The 18249-nt window shown below is 33.5% G+C and overlaps 1 protein-coding gene and 1 long non-coding RNA gene across 2 annotated transcripts; both read right to left on the bottom strand.

Moving 5' to 3' along the window:
* Positions 1-352: 352 nt before the first annotated feature.
* On the bottom strand, positions 353-17245 carry LOC111695828 (uncharacterized). The gene is made up of 8 exons (XM_023465280.1): positions 17134-17245; positions 16802-16891; positions 15281-15464; positions 14713-14777; positions 13531-13669; positions 12850-13035; positions 11849-11852; positions 353-387 (listed from the first exon to the last, which is right to left on the bottom strand). Exons 1-8 carry the CDS (start codon positions 17172-17174, stop codon positions 353-355), a joined length of 744 nt encoding a protein of 247 aa, XP_023321048.1. The 5' UTR covers positions 17175-17245.
* LOC111696269 (uncharacterized) lies at positions 9225-11085 on the bottom strand. The gene is made up of 2 exons (XR_002764038.1): positions 11034-11085; positions 9225-9879 (listed from the first exon to the last, which is right to left on the bottom strand). It is a non-coding gene; the product is annotated as an uncharacterized LOC111696269 (long non-coding RNA).
* Positions 17246-18249: the final 1004 nt, after the last annotated feature.

The following is an 18249-nucleotide window of genomic DNA, read 5'->3' as shown; positions in this document are numbered from 1 at the left end:
GTTTATCAAGAAGTAAACACTCCAATCTCTTCTAGTTAGTCCTGGAGTAAACCCATTAATTTTCAAATCTTTTTTCCTATCTGTAGTTTCCAACCCTTCTTCTTCTAAAGTAAAGTGTAAATCAAGTAGACTTTAGCTAACCCTGGATAAACCTAGTTCCAACTATCTTCTAAACGTCTCCAGTCAGCACCGAAACCTGGAGTTTTTTTCTATTTCATATGCAATCAATTAATACATTGCCCAAACCTTGTTTGGATAATTGTATCGGCTTATTATCTGTTGTTGGGAAAAGTACAATTCATGGTTCAACTTGGTTTAAAGATCTTAGATGATTCATCAGATACCAGATGCTTCAAAGTACACACTCCGTAAGATATCCAATAAACACTTAACTTCAATACTTAGATGCCATTATGATATCTTATGGATATAGAGCAAACAAATATAATCATACAGAATAGAATATATATTAGAGGGGAATTTACTAGAAAAAAGTGTAAAACGGCCATTTTGTTGAACTGTTTCCATACTGCAGAGCCCGAAACTTAAAAGAGTATTGTTGAACGAAATTCCCGAGTTTCCTTTTTGGGGTCTTAAGATTTGTGTAGATTTTGATTTAAGAGATTCGAAAAAAATGGAGAATATAAACAAACTGAAAAAAATAATATTTCATTACAAAAATACTGATATTCACAAAAAATGCCTAAACCCATTCGTGAAACCCGGGTTTTAAAACTGGTTGTCATAACGATACCCTGTCTTAAGTTTTTGGCTCAGGTGTACTTCACATATTTATGCTATATAACCTTTTGGGCCCTGGAATATCATTTTATTGAAAATCTAAAATTATTGTTAAAAGAAAACCAAATTATGAAATAGGCTGGTTTCATAATTGACCAATGATCATTTCACATAGACTCTATGCCTTCCACTTTACAAATGATGATTTTCCGTTATAACTATAAATCAAATGATGTTTTTTATTCGCCTAATTCATTATAAAGTTTATTTAACGTTTAAAAAAATCGAAATTGAAATGAATAGTCTAGGGAACATACTGTATTAATGTACTCTACTGCATATAATTTGTGAACATTTACATGATTTGTACACTTTGAACTCCCTTTCAGGCTGAAAGGGACTGAAAAAATTCATACCGAGAGATTCTTTAAATTCCCCTCTAATATATATTCTATTCTCTATGAATATAATAGTTGACTGTCCTAATACTTTTTTCTGAACATATTTTGAAAACGATAACCTTACAAATTGCGTGTTTATATTATCTAAGTGCAGGTATATATATTTCCATTGCTCTGCTGATAATCCGATTAAGATACCGCTGAGCTGATTTTATCCCCTTCCCCTTCCCCTTACATTGCTCCCAAACCCTTGTCAAACATTTTAGATGCATATCAATGCAGGACTGCATGCCGGGCATAACTGTAATTTTTTCACTGAACTCTGGCATTATACAAAATATGTTTGCCTGGGGATAGGTGTAGTAGCCGCGGATACCAGGATCAGCTCGAACCACAGCTTTTAACCATTCTACCACATTGTGTTTCTTCCTCGGGTCATGTATTAATAGGGACACTTTTAACCTCGAGAAACAATTCTTTGTAAATTATCTTAACACTGTCATCAAAGATCCAATTGGCACAAAACCCGAACAGTGCAAAACATGTTGGTTTATGTTTTGCTGTTTTTATCTACACTGCATATATAAAGTAAACTATAGGCAAGCATATCTTTAACTCTGAGTTTAGTTCCAGACGTAGGTCTTAGTTCCAAACCTTGATCTTAATTCCAAAACTAGGGCTTAGTACCAAACATAAAGCTCAGTAACAAACATACAATTCAATTCAAAATCTAGAGCGCAGTTCCAATTCTAGAGCTCAGTTCCAAAACTAGAGCGCATATCCAAAACTAGAGCGCAGTTCAAAATCTAGAGCTTAGTTCCAACCCTAACTATTGGTTCCAGGGGCGGATACAGGATTTAAGTGACGGGGGGGGGGGGGGCAAGATTTTTTAGGAACAAAAAAATTAATAATTAGGAACAACAAATCGTGCCGCAAAAAAGAGTCAAAATTAATGACTAAAGACTAAAAAACTAGATTTTTAACTTTAAGGAACAAAATTAACGGATTAGAACAGGAATTTAGGAACAATTAAAAGATTGTTCAGGAATTAGGAACAAAAATAAAGGATTAGGACAGGGATTTAGGAACAATAAAAAGATTGTTCAGGAATTAGGAACAAAAATATTGGATTAGGACAGGGATTTAAGTTGGGTCGGACACAGTATTAGGAACAGGAACAATAATAGGAACATTAGCAATTTAAAAACAAAAAGAAATTACTAGTTATACTTAAATGCATCAAAATCAGGACCAATATTACAATTTTGATAAATGAGTATTGATTAAGGAACATTACTAGATATGAACAATATTATAGTTTCTTACAAATTTCTAATTCTAAATTTATCGTTAACAATAACATTTACTTGTTGTCGGTGATTTTTAAATTAAACTGAAGAAAAGAAAGTCAAGATTTCCATTAAATAAAAAAGAGCTTGAAAGTGAAAAACACTTACGATTTATAAAATTGGGAACATTTTTTGGCTTCAAATCTCAGAGAGGGGCTACGCCCCTCCCTGAATCTGTCAGGGGGTGGCAAATGTCCCCCCGCCACCCCCCTGTATCCGCCCCTGATTGGTTCCAACCCTAAAGTTCAGTTCCAAACCTATAACCCGGTTCCAAACCTAGATCTTAGTTCCAGAACTAGAGCTCTGTTCCAACCCTAGTTCTTAGTTTCGGTTCGACCCTGGAGTTTAGTGCCAAACTTAGAGCTCAATTCCAAACCTAGAGTTCAGTTCAAAACTTAGAACTCATTTCCAAACCTATAGATCAGTTTCAAACCTAGAGCTTAGTTCCAAACCTGGAGATCAGTTCCAAAACTAGCGCTCAGTTCCACGCCTATAGCTCAGTTTCAAACCTAGAGCTTATTTCCAAACCTAGAGCTCCATTCAAAAAATAATGCTTAGTTTAAAACCTAAAGCTCAATTCCAAATTAAAGCTCCATTCAAAGCCTCGATCTCAGTTCCAAAACTAGAGCTAAAAATCCAAAACTATAGCCCAGTTTTAAAGGTAGAGCTAATAGTACCAAATATAGAGCTTCAATACTGAATATTGGTTCTGAACTTATAGCTCAATTCCAACATAGAGATCAATTTTAAATTCTGAACTCAGTTCTAGAATAGAGCTTATTTTTTAACATAAAGTTTAATCTTAGTCATAGAGCTCGGCGTCAAACCTAGAGCCCAGATTAATACGAACATTCTTTCATAACGCAATTAATCTAGGCCTAGATATAAGTTCCACATGTGTCCAAACGCAGTTTGCTTGTGCCATCTCACTTAGAACCATAGAGAAAGGAAACGAAGAGGTAAAGCTTACCTCAGATGTACACATTGTATTTATTGGGGGTGGTTAAATGTAGATAATTAAATATTTGTATAGATAGTTAAAAACATTTAATATGAATTGTAACGCAGGATTGTATACTGCAGTACATTCCAGTTCAGTTGTTTGTTTATGTTCAGACAAGAAAGACAAAATATTGCATCGTGAGAAAATGCACGAACATTAAGCTATGAGCACATTTTGCCTCTTTGATTTTTTAAAGATTTCTAAATGTGTTAAAATCCATAAAAGGAATTAAGTCTTAGTCACAAATTCTGATTTTCTAATTCCTGTATCTTTAAAACCAAATACCTTAGCTATTTCAACCTATGAATTTTGTTAGATTAAATAATCTAAGTTTGAAATATCAAAAGTTTACACTACAGCATAAGGTTGCAAAAATTAGGGATTAGAAAATTAGAGTTTGTGGCAAAGACTCAAATCCTTTATTTAAAAATTGTCAAATGTTTGCAGTCAACATCCTCTAGTTATCTTTATATAAAGAAAGAAAATCTAAAAATTTATAATTCCATAAAATCCCCCCTAGAAATACAATCACTTTATATAGAAGTGTACAGTGTTAGATACGTAAACATATCGTGATGTACACAACCGACCACCCTATTAATTAATTAATAGGGTGGTAGGTTGCGTTCATCTAATTCGTTTCCTTTCTCTTTGCTTAGACCCAAAAATGTTGAAGGAATATATTGTGTTTGTTTATATTTGGACGGTGTGTGTGTGTGTTTCTTGGTTTATACAGTGCGTAGATTGGTTCATGTGTATACGTGAGTCCACCAAACCACACTTGAGAATAGATAGATCTTTAACAGATTAGATTTGTCTAGGTTCAGTTATAAAGATAAGGTTTGATTGGAGCACCAGCTATTTTTCTTAAATATCTGAAAGACGTAAAATAAAGATACCCGTATCTGTTCAGTGTACAGTGATGGTACAATGATCATAAAATAGATCCGCGGTTCCAAGATTCTAAACAAGGAACCAGTCGCTAGACTCCCAATAGGTTACATAAACTGATCCTAGAGTATGCAGGGTGCAACCCCAGTCCGGAGTTCTGAGTCATCATTCTATACAATTTAATGCTGTACTCTGCTGCAACTTTATCTATTCTTAGGAGTAGAGCCTACCCATCTCTCTGTAACTTTATCTATTCTTAGGAGTAGAGCCTACCCATCTCTCTGTAACTTTATCTATTCTTAGGAGTAGAGCCTACCCATCTCTCTGTAACTTGATCTGAAAAAGTAGATTTTTCGTCTGTTAAATCATTATTTAAACTATTTTATTGTTTAAAATCATAAAACAGTATGCTGGTAATAAAAACATGGTATTTAAATATGCATGTTAATCCTTAAATAAAAAATCTGACAGTTTCGTAATCAAGTATTGGGCTAGGAATACTTTTACATTTGGTGGCTAACTTAAGGAAATAATGTTCTGCGGATTTTTTATCTAAAACTTCCAAAAACTAACTGACTTGACCAAAATATCTGTATCTGTACCTTCAACATACAGATACATTTACACTAATAATTCAGAGTGGAGTATCTTATATCTTGAGTTAAACAGTTATTACCCTGATGGTGAAGCAGTTCCACAGAAATATTTGAAAAGTTTAGTTATTTTATACCTTGAAATATACAAGGTGTAGATAAACGGTTTGTCAATTGAAAGAACTTCCTGATGCGAGAGCTCTGCTATAAGTGACCGCTGCAAGTCTTGTCTCAGGGGTATTCAAACCCAATCTTGCTGAAAATATCACGATTCCTGGAACCCTGCAGAGTAGAGAATAGTTTCCTGGTTCTCCTTTCTTCATCAAAGAGCTAAATGCTCTCTAATTTTTTCATCTGTCTATTTACGCATATGCAATATATATTTACTATTTAGCTTGTCTGCCTGTACCATTAAAACAAAACGGCCGAATCAACTTTTTGTGGTACTCCAACTATAAAATGTCTCTTTATAAAAAATTAGAAATAAGTTCATTAATTTTGACATTAAAATTAGAATAATAGCGACAAGCATTAATTTTAATCTTTCATATTCTTCGTACGTGGTCCCTTTACCTCCAGTGCGTCATTACACGCATTTAAAACCTATTCCGTTCCTAATACCATAAAATTCTATTTTACGCTTTAGTTTTTTACCCTGGTAATATTTCCTTGTATTCTTGGTTCTGAGAATAAGTTTAAAGTGTATACGTATACTGGATAGTGTTGTAGATAATTTGAATAACGAACTAGTCAATTATTCTAATTAAAATTCAGTTTAGATATTTTTAAGTAAAAGGTACTGCGCAATTTATGGTAAAGGGACTGTTTGACTTTAAGCGACCTTCTATTTAAAAAGGAACGTGTCCGATTGATAAGGTTACCCTTTAAACCTTTGTCTATTCAATAATGTGGAAGGTATCGTGTTTTTTTTCAGACTTGAATGTGTTTATTTCTGACAAGTCCTACGTTGTTTCTGCGTAGAAATCCGAGAAACCACAGGGAACAATTTTTAAATGAAAAACGTGGATATCTCATTAATATTTGGTCTGACAAAGCTTATATGTGTCACAGTGATGATCCAAAGATTGCATTATCTCACGAAAAAATTGATAAAATTTTCTTTAATTTCTTCTTTAAAATTAAAGCTAAAAACAAGTGCTTTATGGTTCTCAGCGTAGATGTCGCTTTACAGTGAATCCAGTTTTGAAAATTAATGTAAGTTTGTATACCAGTCAGGATCTATGTGGGGTACCGATGTGAATAGGATATGCCACTCTATAAATAGAGGGTCACTTGAAATTATGTCTACAGTGCCTCAGATTCTGGATACTTTTTACTAGACTCACGCATTTTCAAGCTCGTGAATCAAATTAATTTCAGTCACTTTTTACCATATTTGACACATTAAACTTAGGACTATCGTATTGTATTGTACGTTCTCGTTTGAGCCATTTGTTATAAAATAAATAAAAGTATACAGAAAATAATGGCGATAAGGAGACACAATAATCTAGTAACAAAAGATGAGACTTCAGAGACGATTGTACGGAATTTGTTTAGTCCGTTGTCTTCTATTCAGGTTTCCTTGCAGTTCAGAATGGCTTATTTCTGTGCTTAATCATTTATTTAGGGAACCATTGAAATAATTAATTTAATGCAGAAACCAAAAATCAAGGATTTAAATCGTCACACTTCAAGGGTTTTGGGTCGTCTTTACAGTCATATCCTTTGTGGGTAACCTTGTATCTACTTAAAATATATTTATTTTTTCAGTGAATCAATTGATTTACAGTGTAGTTTGCTTTTCTCTTCATTTTTTATATTGTACCATCTAGTTAATCTACCCAGTCATTTAAAATCCGTTTATTCTTATTTTAAAATGCCACACCCACTTTGGATCTTACCGGCTCCACCCATAATTTCCCTAATTATCTTGTTTATGCTGGGTTTAGGTTCAAATTTCTCCGGGCGGGTAGGGAAGTGATGTAACCGGAAACCCGGATAACAAGATCTTTTTCTATCCGTAGAAATCTTGTTTTACACAATTATACAGCATTGTTTACAATTGCTCTAAGCTATGCTCTAATTTATTTTCAACATTCAATTAAACATACAGCATTAAATAATTAAATACTGAGTAATTAAATATAGAGCAATAACTAATGTTAATATAAGAGCAAAAACAATACAAGTTAAATCTTGAATTTGAAATGTTTTGAATTCTACCTCAGTCTCATTGCTAACTTTTGCAATATTTGCAGTAAACTAAATATATACTCTTGTCTGTAGAACCAAATGTATTAGGTCACGAGGTCAAAATTAATAAATTCAATGCATGTCTAAAACGGAATATTATCATTCTCAAAATTTATCCTCTCCGCAGTGCGTTTAAAGGAAATGAATCTTTGCAACAAAATCTTATTTTCTAATTTTTATGTCTTCTCAACCAAATGTCGTAGACCTTAGATATTTCAAACTATGAATTCTGATCAAATAGTCTAAGTTTAAAATATCAAAGGATTACGCTATTAGTTTTTAAGATATATAGGTTAAAAATTCGAGTTTGTGGCTAAAACTCAATTCCTTTATTTTTAAACATATGAAAAATAGTTTGCGTTATCTCTTGATAAAGTTTTTAACGAATTGTACAATTCTTCTCATAGAGATATCATTCAACTGGGAAAAGATAAGATAAAACAACAAATATTAAATATATTTGATATGACGACAGGACGGAAACAAAGATTAAATGTTGAAGAATTTACTGAATACTCTGATCGTTATCTCATGGTACCTATATATATCTATATACTTATATACCTCACAGTTGACCATTGTTTGACGAAACATGTGGAGACAAGGATTCCATTATTCTTCATGCAAACAATAAACTTGACAAACACGGATACAGACAAACTTACAAACAATCAATGACTTAAAGGAAAAACACAAAACTTTTTATATTTTTAATGAAGAAACTGTAAACACAAGTAAACACAAGAGTCAGTCCTGTATTACAAGAGGAGTAAACACAGAACTCCTGTAATGCTGGAGGAGTAAACACAAGACTCCTGTATTACTAGAGGAGTAAACACAGAACTCCTATAATGCTGGAGGAGTAAACATAAGACTCCTGTATTACTAGAGGAGTAAACAAAAAAAAAATAATAATCAGTTAATAATGAAAAGTATATATGCGCTGAGCTGGAAACTTTTGTGTTCTCGATGTCGACAATGGTCACTTTTAATTTGAATATCAATACTTAATCTCTCTATTTCAGTTATCCCTTCAAGGTACAACTAAACTGCAGTTGTCGAATAAAGATTAAATTAATCTGCAGAATAACATGAGATCGAGATTAAGCTTAGAGCTTGATATATACAATATAAGAGTTTCCAGCTCAGGCCCTTATTTTTCAAATCTTGTAAATTTTTTTAATTTCAATAACTTATTCTCTAACTTGAACCAGTGCAGGGGAAGGGGGGGGAGGAATTGCCAAAGAAATAATGTTTTAGATGAAAAGTGGTTCTGTCAGAAACCTCAACCCAATAGAAAGAATGAAATCACCTGGTCTACCACAAACCCTAACAAAATAGAGGATATCAGAGATCAGGGAGTTTAAAAAATCCTAAGTTGGTCTAGGGTTGTTAATAGAAAACTCTTTCCCATCACCTGGTTTGTTGGATTTGCAGTTGGTGTAATCAAATATTCGGAAATGTTGAAGACAAAAGTTTAGAGGTTCTGGTTTATTCAGGATAAAGGAAGTTCTAAAACTGATTGATTGTTTGAAGTCTCCAGGAAAGGTTCCAGGCCTGCTAAACTCTTTAGGACCTATATTCACGACTTTTTTCTCCTGGTAAAGTTTAAAAGTTTGTTTCTATTTTGATACCAAACCTAGAAATCTGGATCAGATAAGGAAAGCGGGGAGATGAATGCAAATAGCGTCCTTTAAGACACTCTCATTAGAACAACTGAGCCGGGAACTTTTCTGTTGGATACTCATAATCCCGATCCACAGATCTCAATATCCACAGTGAGCACTTTTAATTGAGTAATCTCATCATTTCAGTTATCCCTTCGGTGGATATGTACACTGCGAATATCGAATAAAGATCAAATTAATCTGCAGATTAGCAAAGATTAAGCATTGATCTCGATATCCACAATTCCCTATCGAAAAAGAGGAACTGTTTGCCTGGAGAATGAGATAGGACACTAGAAATTTCAAACATCTTGTAATCAAAATAATAATTAATATTTTATTGTATTATCATTGAAGATAAAAAATTAACATTATTACAATATTGCATTGTTGTTAAATAACTTATTTTGATGACATTGGATGCAATATTAATTAGAAAGTTTCTCATTCTTACTGTACATAAACAATTTCTATAGTCTATATCTATAAAGCAGTATGTCTCTTTTTGTCTGTTTGTATTTCCGATCATAACTAATCAACCCCATGACCGATTTGCCTCCAATTTTAATGGGGGGAACCCGTTAGAACCACAGGGATGTTCTTAGCTTGGTTTAACCATTCCAAAGGAATGGGTTAACTTTAATAGTGAATTTTTAGTTTCCGGACAAAGCTGGGTTCCCAAGCTATTGTATATATATATAAAGTAGTAATCTTTTTGTGTGTTTGTTTATTCGTATATCCTGGACCGATTTGCCTGTAATTTTTATTGGTGAACTCGGTAGAGCCACAGGAGTTTTCTTAGATTGGTTAAAAAAGTTGAATAAGTTGACTTTTTTAGTTTAATGGCATAGTTGTGCTTCCAAGCTAGTATATTATTGTGTTATGGTTAGTATTCAACCAGGAGAGAAATACTAAGATCTGAACCAAGAGTATTGACTTCATGTTTCCAATAATCTGAACTGTAAACCAAGACATCTCCTAAAAAGGAACTTGTTATTCCCCTTATTTAACCCTACATGAGGTTGCAAATATATAAGGATTAAAGAATTAGAGTTTGAGACCAATCATTTGTTCTTTTAGAATACAGAAAAGGTTAAACAGACAATAAATATATTTTTTATCCAGACTCCAGAAATATTTGGTGGAGAGGTTGCGTTACTTTACTTAATAATTTTAATCAAAGAACTCTTCAATATAAAAGGATGTAAAACACTCTTTATTGATAATTTAAAACTGAAATATTATTTTTTTCTTTTCTATCTTTGGTAAATTGCATACCGTGCAATACAATCATACAATCAATACTGCATTGAACAAGTGCAATATTTTGTGTGTTAAAGGCAGACTTTATATCAATGAAATAAATTAGTTATCTATCTATCGAAATCTTTTCTCTTTTTTTCGGAAAATAAGCAATTAAGGCAAATAATTTTATGAAATTTTGGGAATCAGTATCCCGGAAAGCTACCATTAGGACCCCTGATAGGTCTGTAAGTACAAACCTGCAGGATATAGTTAAACCCTAGTATCTCCTGGAAAAACCTGGATATTGTTGAACCCTAGTATCTCCTGGACAAACCTGGATAGAGTTGAACCCTGATACCTCCTGTACAAGTCTGGATAGAGCTGAACCCTGATATCTCTTGGACAAACCTGGATATAGTTGAACCCTGATATCTCCTGGACAAACCTAAATATAATTTAACCTGACATCTCCTGGACAAACCTGGATATAGTTAAACCCTGATATCTCCTGGACAAACCTGGATAGAGTTGAACACTGATATCTCCTAGACAAACCTAAATATAATTTAACCTGATATCTCGTGGAAAAACCTGGATAGAGTTGAACCCAGATATCTCCTGGACAAACCTGGATATAGTTGAGCCCTGATATCTCCTGGACAAACCTGGATAGAGTTGAACCCTGATATCGCCTGGACAAACCTGGATATAGTTGAGCCCTGATATCTCCTGGACAAACCTGGATAGAGTTGAACACTGATATAGCCTGGACAAACCTGGATATAGTTGAACCCTGATATCACCTGGACAAACCTGGATAGAGTTGAGCCCTGATATCTCCTGCACAAACCTGAATAAAGTTGAAACCTGATATCTCCTGGACAAACCTGGATAGAGTTGAACCCTGATATCTCCTGGACAAACCTGGATAGAGTTGAGCCCTGATATCTTCTGCACAAACCTGAATAAAGTTGAAACCTGATATCTCCTGGACAAACCTGGATAGAGTTGAACCCTGATATCTCCTGGACAATACCAAGAGCACTCTGGAGGTGGAGTAAACACTATCTCTCTCGTTCCTTTTATCTAATTAACAAATATTTCAGTTGCATTTCTACAGCCTAGGATAGTAGACCTCTGCTAGAAGCTCTCTGCACTATTTGCAGTGGACGCTGAGAAAGGTGTCTGCACCTATGGAGGGAGAGAAGGCCAAGCGGCCCTGAACCCCGTGCTCAATTAGCTAGTCTCCTTCTTAACTACAGTACCCACGGCCTGGGTACTAAGTCAAGAAAAACAAAAACAAAAAACAAAGAGCTAATATGTCTAATAATAAACCGGTTTTATATCCACTCCACATAGCCCTTTCTGGAAGGGCCCTGTCCCTACTCCCTGAGCAGAGCGGATAAAAGGGAACAACTCCGCATTCTGTATGCAATGGTTTACACTAAAGGAATTCCGCTGAACTGGGATACAGTATAAAATGTGGACAAGTGGAGTGATTTTAACGAAACATTCCTAATACGCCACTCCTACAAACCCTTATCCTCATCTCCACTTGAAGTGCAGGAGTGGTGACCTAGCACATGCAAGTAGAATGTTCAGGGCTGAGGCTGTAACGAAAATTAAGCAAAACAAAAACGGATAGGGGGACATCTATACAATGAAAGGGTGATCCTGCACTGTCTTATAATGGCGCAAAGACAGCGACTCGTAAACATTCTTTCAATAGCAGCGCAATAAATGGACGGACCAAGGGAGGCAAGAAAAATAGAAACCGCGGACGTACAGATAAATAAAGAAGACAAAAGATGAACATTTGAAATTATTAACTATGAATCGAACCATTTTATTTTACAAAAATTATAAAAACATATTCAAAAAATTAACAAATATTTATTCTTTACTAGCGCTTATTGTCCAAACTTCAATTACTTATTTTAATTAACAAATTTCATTTGAGAATAACTTTATATGTATGAAAAGTGTCAAATTAATGAATATTTTATGATAAAATTGTGTTGACCTGGAAGTTTTTTTTCAGATTTTTTCTTGATTTTCTAGATTTAACGCTTCGAATTACAGGATGCTATTAAAGTTTATAGTGGTACCCTTTAGACTTTTATAAAAGTTTCGATGTTAAAGATATCTTTGTTTTATTATTCAATATTTCATAATTGCGATTTGCCAACTTGCTAATATATAAAGCAAAGGCGAGCCAAAAAACTATGGTTTGGGTTTTGAAATATTGATTTAAGGGGACCCTGTAAGGGGACCCTTTAAGGGGACCCTTTAAGGGGACCCTGTAAGGGGTACTGTTGTAAATGATTTATCGATCATACTTTACTTAAATTATTATTTAATTTAAATCTAATTCTCAAATTTCATAAAATCTTTAAAAAATAAATCTATAGTATCTGAGTAGTAGTAGTAGTAGAAAGAGGAACTACCTGCAGATCCCAGAAACTAGTCTCCTGACCCTCCCGACCCATTATAGTTGATGCTCCAGGGGTACCTAAACAATGTTAATACTTCTATTTTAAGTGCCATCAAAGATTTTCAGCAGTACTTGATGTAAAACCTTTATCTAATAAAGGATTGCGTTGGAATTTTCGTTTTCTATCAGGAATTAAACACATCTATTTTATTACGATATAATTTAAGATATGAATTTGACATTTTAAGGATTTACAAAAAAAGCATTTTCATGTTCGGTTTCTCTACAGAAGTTTTGTTTTCTGCAGAATCCGTAATATTAGAGTTAGTTGTAGTAGAATCAGACGGTTGGTCGGTTGAGATAGGATTATGTTGGTTGGACGGTTCAAGAGTTGAGATAGGATTATGTTGGTTGGACGGTTCAAGAGTTGGAGCCAACGAGTTTGTATAATTAACCTAAAACGTCATAAAATAAAATAAAATAAATCATTTAAAATGAAAGTAGTGATAAGAAAACATAGTTTTTGGAAAGGAATTGCCACAAACTTAAATGTTATAAATCCTATATCATTGCAACTTGATGGTGTAAACCTTTGATATCTAAAACTTAGAAGATTTGATCTAACAGCATGCGGAGTTTAAAATATCTAAGGTCTTAGAAATTGGGTTGCAAATATATGGGAATTAGAAAATCAGAGTTTGTGTCAAAGACTCAATTTCGTTTTATCAGAGAGATGAAGAAAAAAACTCAAAATCTACAGAATACAAATTTTTATTTATTGAAATTGCAGTTAGTTATGAAGAAAAACACTTAATCCCGTTGTTTTCAATAAAAGGTATTCTTGAATTTTTTACCGATTTGTTAAACGTAAAATAATGTTAAAAAGTCTAACAAAGATGTTATCAAAGATGTTATATTATTTTTTTTAATAAAGCAAACAATTACAGTACCAAACTATTGTTCTGAGAAATGAAAGCGGGAACTTTGATGAGTTTAACGAGCTCCCTGAGAACAGTTTCCTGACAAACCACCCAGCTGATATACCAGCTTCGTCCTGTATCTCCGAAATACATCTTGGAGGTTGTCAGCCTTAACACAATCTTATTCTTATGTACAGGGTTACCCACAAAGGATGAGACTTCAGAGAAGATTGTACGAAATTAAAACTGTCTGTTTCCTTAGATAAATGGTCCCACGCGGCTCTGAACTTGTTTCTTTCTCTGGAAAATCATGAAATAAGCAATTGAAAGAATATATTTGATCCAGAAGGCTTTATTTAAACCTTGGGAACGTTGTATTTAAGGATTTCAAGTCGTCTTACAGTCTTATGCTTTTTGGGCAACCCTGCAGTGTATTTGCCGATCTGGGTTAAATAGGATAAGTGACTTTTTTGCCGAGAAAAAAATGAAAAATTAGGCTGGGTAGAACGGAAACCCGAGAAAACAATGAAAAATTAGGCTGGGTAGAACGGAAACCCGAGAAAACAATGAAAAATAAGGCTGGATAGAACGGAAACCCGAGAAAACAATGAAAAATATGGCTGAGCAGAACGGAAACCCGAGAAAACAATGAAAAATAAGGCTGGGTAGAACGGAAACCCGAGAAAACAATGAAAAATAAGGCTGGATAGAACGGAAACCCGAGAAAACAATGAAAAATAAGGCTGGAAAGAACGGAAACCCGAGAAAACAATGACAAATAAGGCTGGGTATAGAACGGAAACCCGTGCAAAGATTGATGACTGTAATCTAGCTAGGCAGAATATGTTTAAATACATTTTAGAACGTCGCATTAGTCGGTCAATAAGGGAATCATGAAACTATTAAATCAATTTTCTATATTAAATCCATCAATTTTCTATATTTTTCGTTGCAGAGTCTAAATGTTCGTTGGCGTACCTAATGTTTTTTGATATGCTTTATAGATGGTTATGTTTCTAGTGAACTGAAGTTGCAAGTTTAGGGATTTTTGGCAAGATTTTGTAGGAAACAGAGTCGGATTTTTCTACATGATAAAAAATTGCCATTTTTTGAAGAAATATAGTCGAACCAGAATCAGATTTCATTATTGTTTATTGCTGGGTACTTCTGCTACTTAAAGGGTCTAATGGAAAAGAATAATGAATTTCTTACCTGAAAACGGAATGAAAGTTTCTGAACTGATAGTACTTATAGCTGGTGAACATACAGTCCTCACCCTAAACACCTTACAATGGGTCACGGAATCTCCCTAGAGGGGAATAATTCATTAGGTGTACTATCCCGGTTTTCCTTTTATAGTCTGTATGTGTACTGTATTGCTTGCTCTAGCAAAAAGTCGGCCCGGTACTTGAAATAAACCAGATTTTTCAGAATTAGAGGTTGGTACTTTACATCAACATATGCTGTTCAAGACACGGTTTTGGAATTCTAAAATTGTTATGTTTTATATACAGGGTGAGTAAAAAAACAGGGATTATAGATGTTTTTAGAAAAAAGGAATTGAGTTTTTGCCACAAACTCAAATATTTTAACCTCTATATCTTTAGAACCCGATGTTTTAAACCTTTGATATTTCAAACTCAGATAATTTGATTTAACAGAATTTATAATTTAAAATATCAAAGGTCTACAACATTCTGTTCCAAATATAAAGTGATCATAAAATATTGCTTCTGATGTGTTTTGATTATATTCGATATACTGCACGTATTAGATAAACATGTATTTTGTACATACAGAAAAGAACTATGGTTCTAATCCAAAGAAGACGTCTTCGCATGTTTTGGTATCTTGGAGTATACCTGAGATATATATCCCGAACCCAATCAAAATCAAGGTTCTGAATAACCGGCCAATCCAGAGCTATATTTCTCACCACGACAGGACGAAGTGTTCTGGAGTATCTGAAATAGATAAATAGGTTAGTTGAAAAGGAGTTGACTGCTGCAGACCAGAAGAGTACTCAAACAAAACCAGTAATGCGAATTGAAGCCAGTATATTTTAATAACCAGAAAAAAGTGGAATGAAAGTCGTCTTCGTCCAATGTCGCTTAATCTACAGGGTTACCCACAAAGGATGAGACTGTAAAGACGACCTGAAACTCTTGAAATATGAATATCAGGGTTGAAATATATATTATGCCTAGTTTATTAATGATTTTATTAAGATTTTACAGTTGCAATCATCATTATAAGGAAACAGACAGTAGAATTTTCATACAGTCGTCTCTGATGTCTCGTCCTTTGTGGGTAACCCTGTATATATTAAAACTCTTCGCTTGTATTTTCTCCCTATAGCTGGCCAACGGCTGGACCAAATTCGCTGAACATTTTTCTGAATTGTTTTTAATCTATATATATAATATATTTATATGATTTGCAACTATGATGGTGGGTTTATCTCTGAACATGTTTGTTTAGCACTTTTTTGAGTTTAAACAATTTCAAACGATAAAATCCATAGCGACGTTTCTAATTTTAAGATTGACGGTTTTCAATCTGCTTTATTTTGGTGATCACTCTAGGAAGATTGAAAAACAACTTTTTATCAAATCGTTGTAGCTTGTCGTTCTATATGTTTATTTCTTCAACCAAAGTCCGACGTTTTTTTATAAATGTACCCATCCGACGTTTGTACTGGTCCGACGTTTGTACTAGTCCTACGTTTGTACTAGTCCGACGTTTGTACCAGTCCGTCGTTTGTACCAGTCCGACGTTTGTACCAGTCCGACGTTTGTAAGTCCGACGTTTTTACTGTCCGACCTTTGTGGGTCCGACGTTTGTACTGGTACCTAATGCTTAATTGTTTTGAGAGAAAATTTTCACAGTATTTGAAAACACTGGTATAGTCACTAAAATATAATTTTATTCATCCCGGATCTGGAATCGATCTAAATATAGTTGACTTATTGATAATAAATGTAGTTTTTATTACCTAATCTTTGAAAAATTTCAAACAACGTTTAATGGGAACCATGGAAATGTAAAATAGGAAGACGACATTTTAGAAAATTTGAGGTTTGTATAAAGCGAAAAGTTTTATAAGTAGCTTGAAAATCAATTTATTAAGTGAAATAGATCTGTGTACCCTGAACAATGGATGTATTTTATGCTCACATGGACTGCACTATTTAAATCTTCCTAATCAACAGTTTTATGGGTCTCCATGTCTTTGTCTAAAAGCCGTATTTGCTTTTTTTTCGTTATCTTAGTTAGCATTTATTATTCTATTCTGGTTTACTTTTGATTGAAGTATTCCTCAGTTAGATTTTGGTGGACAATATCATCAAAACCCTTTATCTGTTCACATACACTACAGTTCTCCAATCCTCTTAATAGAATTTAGAATTATAATAATTATTTTTGTAAAGAAAATTGAGTCTTTGTCACAAACTCTAATTTTCTAATTCCTATATCTTTGAAACCCAATGTCGTAGACCTTAGATACTTCAAACTATAAATTCTGGCAGATCAAATAATTTAAATTTGAAAATTATTAGAAAATAAAAAAAATATTTGAGTTTGTAACTCAATTCCTTCAATAATTTTGTTAATTCTTTCTTAATATTTTACCTGCATATATTGTTGGTTTGGTAAGGAACCAAAAAGTCCATTATACAGTTATTGGTAGAGTTATATCTTTTACAGGAACAAGTTCATTTATAATTATATTACCCGCACTACTACTATCTGGGAAATTCGTTTGATTTATGAAAAAGTCTCTTTAATTATCTTGCAGGACAGGTCTCACATCTATGAAATGACCTGTTTATAAAATGTCCGCTCAATAATATGTCCATCTATGAAATCTGTTTCTGTGAAACGACCATTACCTGAGAGACAAAAGATTACCGACCACAGAAACGGATTAAAGTCAATACACCACAAAATTTCCTCTGGTTTCTGATCTTCTGTTTGTTTAAGATCAAGCTCAGGATCTTTTTCAAACTCATGTTCTGCTCCAGAGTTTTTCCTTCTTCTCAAACCAAACATGGTTTTCAATTAATCTGCAAATCCCTAATTAAATATATTATATTTGAAATAGTTTTTTCTCCTTTTTTAAATGCTTGAAGATTTAAATAAATAAAAAGTTTTTTTTCTTTTGTAATGACGACATATCTGTAGTGTTTAAAGGGAGATGTTGGGTTGAATCACCGTAGTTATCTACTTTGCTTGTCTGTTTGTTTGTTTGTATTCAATAAACCTCAAAACGGCTGAACCGGCTGAACCACATTTTTTGTGGGACCTCACATGATACCAGAGAAGGTTTATGGATGGTCAGAATTTAAAATATTTTATTTTTCAAAATCCACAAAAAATTGATGAATCCGCGAAATGTTTTTCTTATTTTTTGATAATTTAAAAAGAGAAAATGCCGCAGATAGAGCTATAATTAAAAGTTAAAATCGCCCTGGTAGCCTATAGTACATACTAGTATAATATAAGATGTAATATAAGCATATTTTCTTGTCTGTTTGTTTGTGTCCAATAAACGTCAAAACGGCTGAATTGATCCGACTCAATTTTTTTGTGGAACTTTACATGACCCAGGAAGGGTTAATGAATGGTCAGAATTAAAAAAATTGCCTTAAAAATCTAGATTTTTTTAAATCCACGAGAAAAAAAAAACAATATTGTTTGATGATTTAAGAGGAGAAAATCCTGCATAATTAAAAGTTAAAAGCGAAA

The sequence above is a fragment of the Eurytemora carolleeae genome, unplaced genomic scaffold (assembly GCF_000591075.1).
Source record: "Eurytemora carolleeae unplaced genomic scaffold, Eaff_2.0 scaffold11, whole genome shotgun sequence".
NCBI classification, from domain to species: domain Eukaryota; kingdom Metazoa; phylum Arthropoda; class Copepoda; order Calanoida; family Temoridae; genus Eurytemora; species Eurytemora carolleeae.
Note: the sequence above shows the minus strand (reverse complement) of the source record. Positions and strands in the feature narration are given on the sequence as shown.

Excerpts from the sequence above, each read along its gene's own strand:
- LOC111695828 (XM_023465280.1), bottom strand. The coding sequence starts at position 17,174 with ATGGACTTTTTGGTTCCTTACCAAACCAACAATATATGCAG. Across the intron at positions 15,465-16,801 it reads GAGGAATACTTCAATCAAAA|ATACTCCAGAACACTTCGTC; the intron begins GTAAACCAGAAT and ends TATCTATTTCAG. Across the intron at positions 13,036-13,530 it reads TTTCTCAGAACAATAGTTTG|GTTAATTATACAAACTCGTT; the intron begins GTACTGTAATTG and ends ATGACGTTTTAG.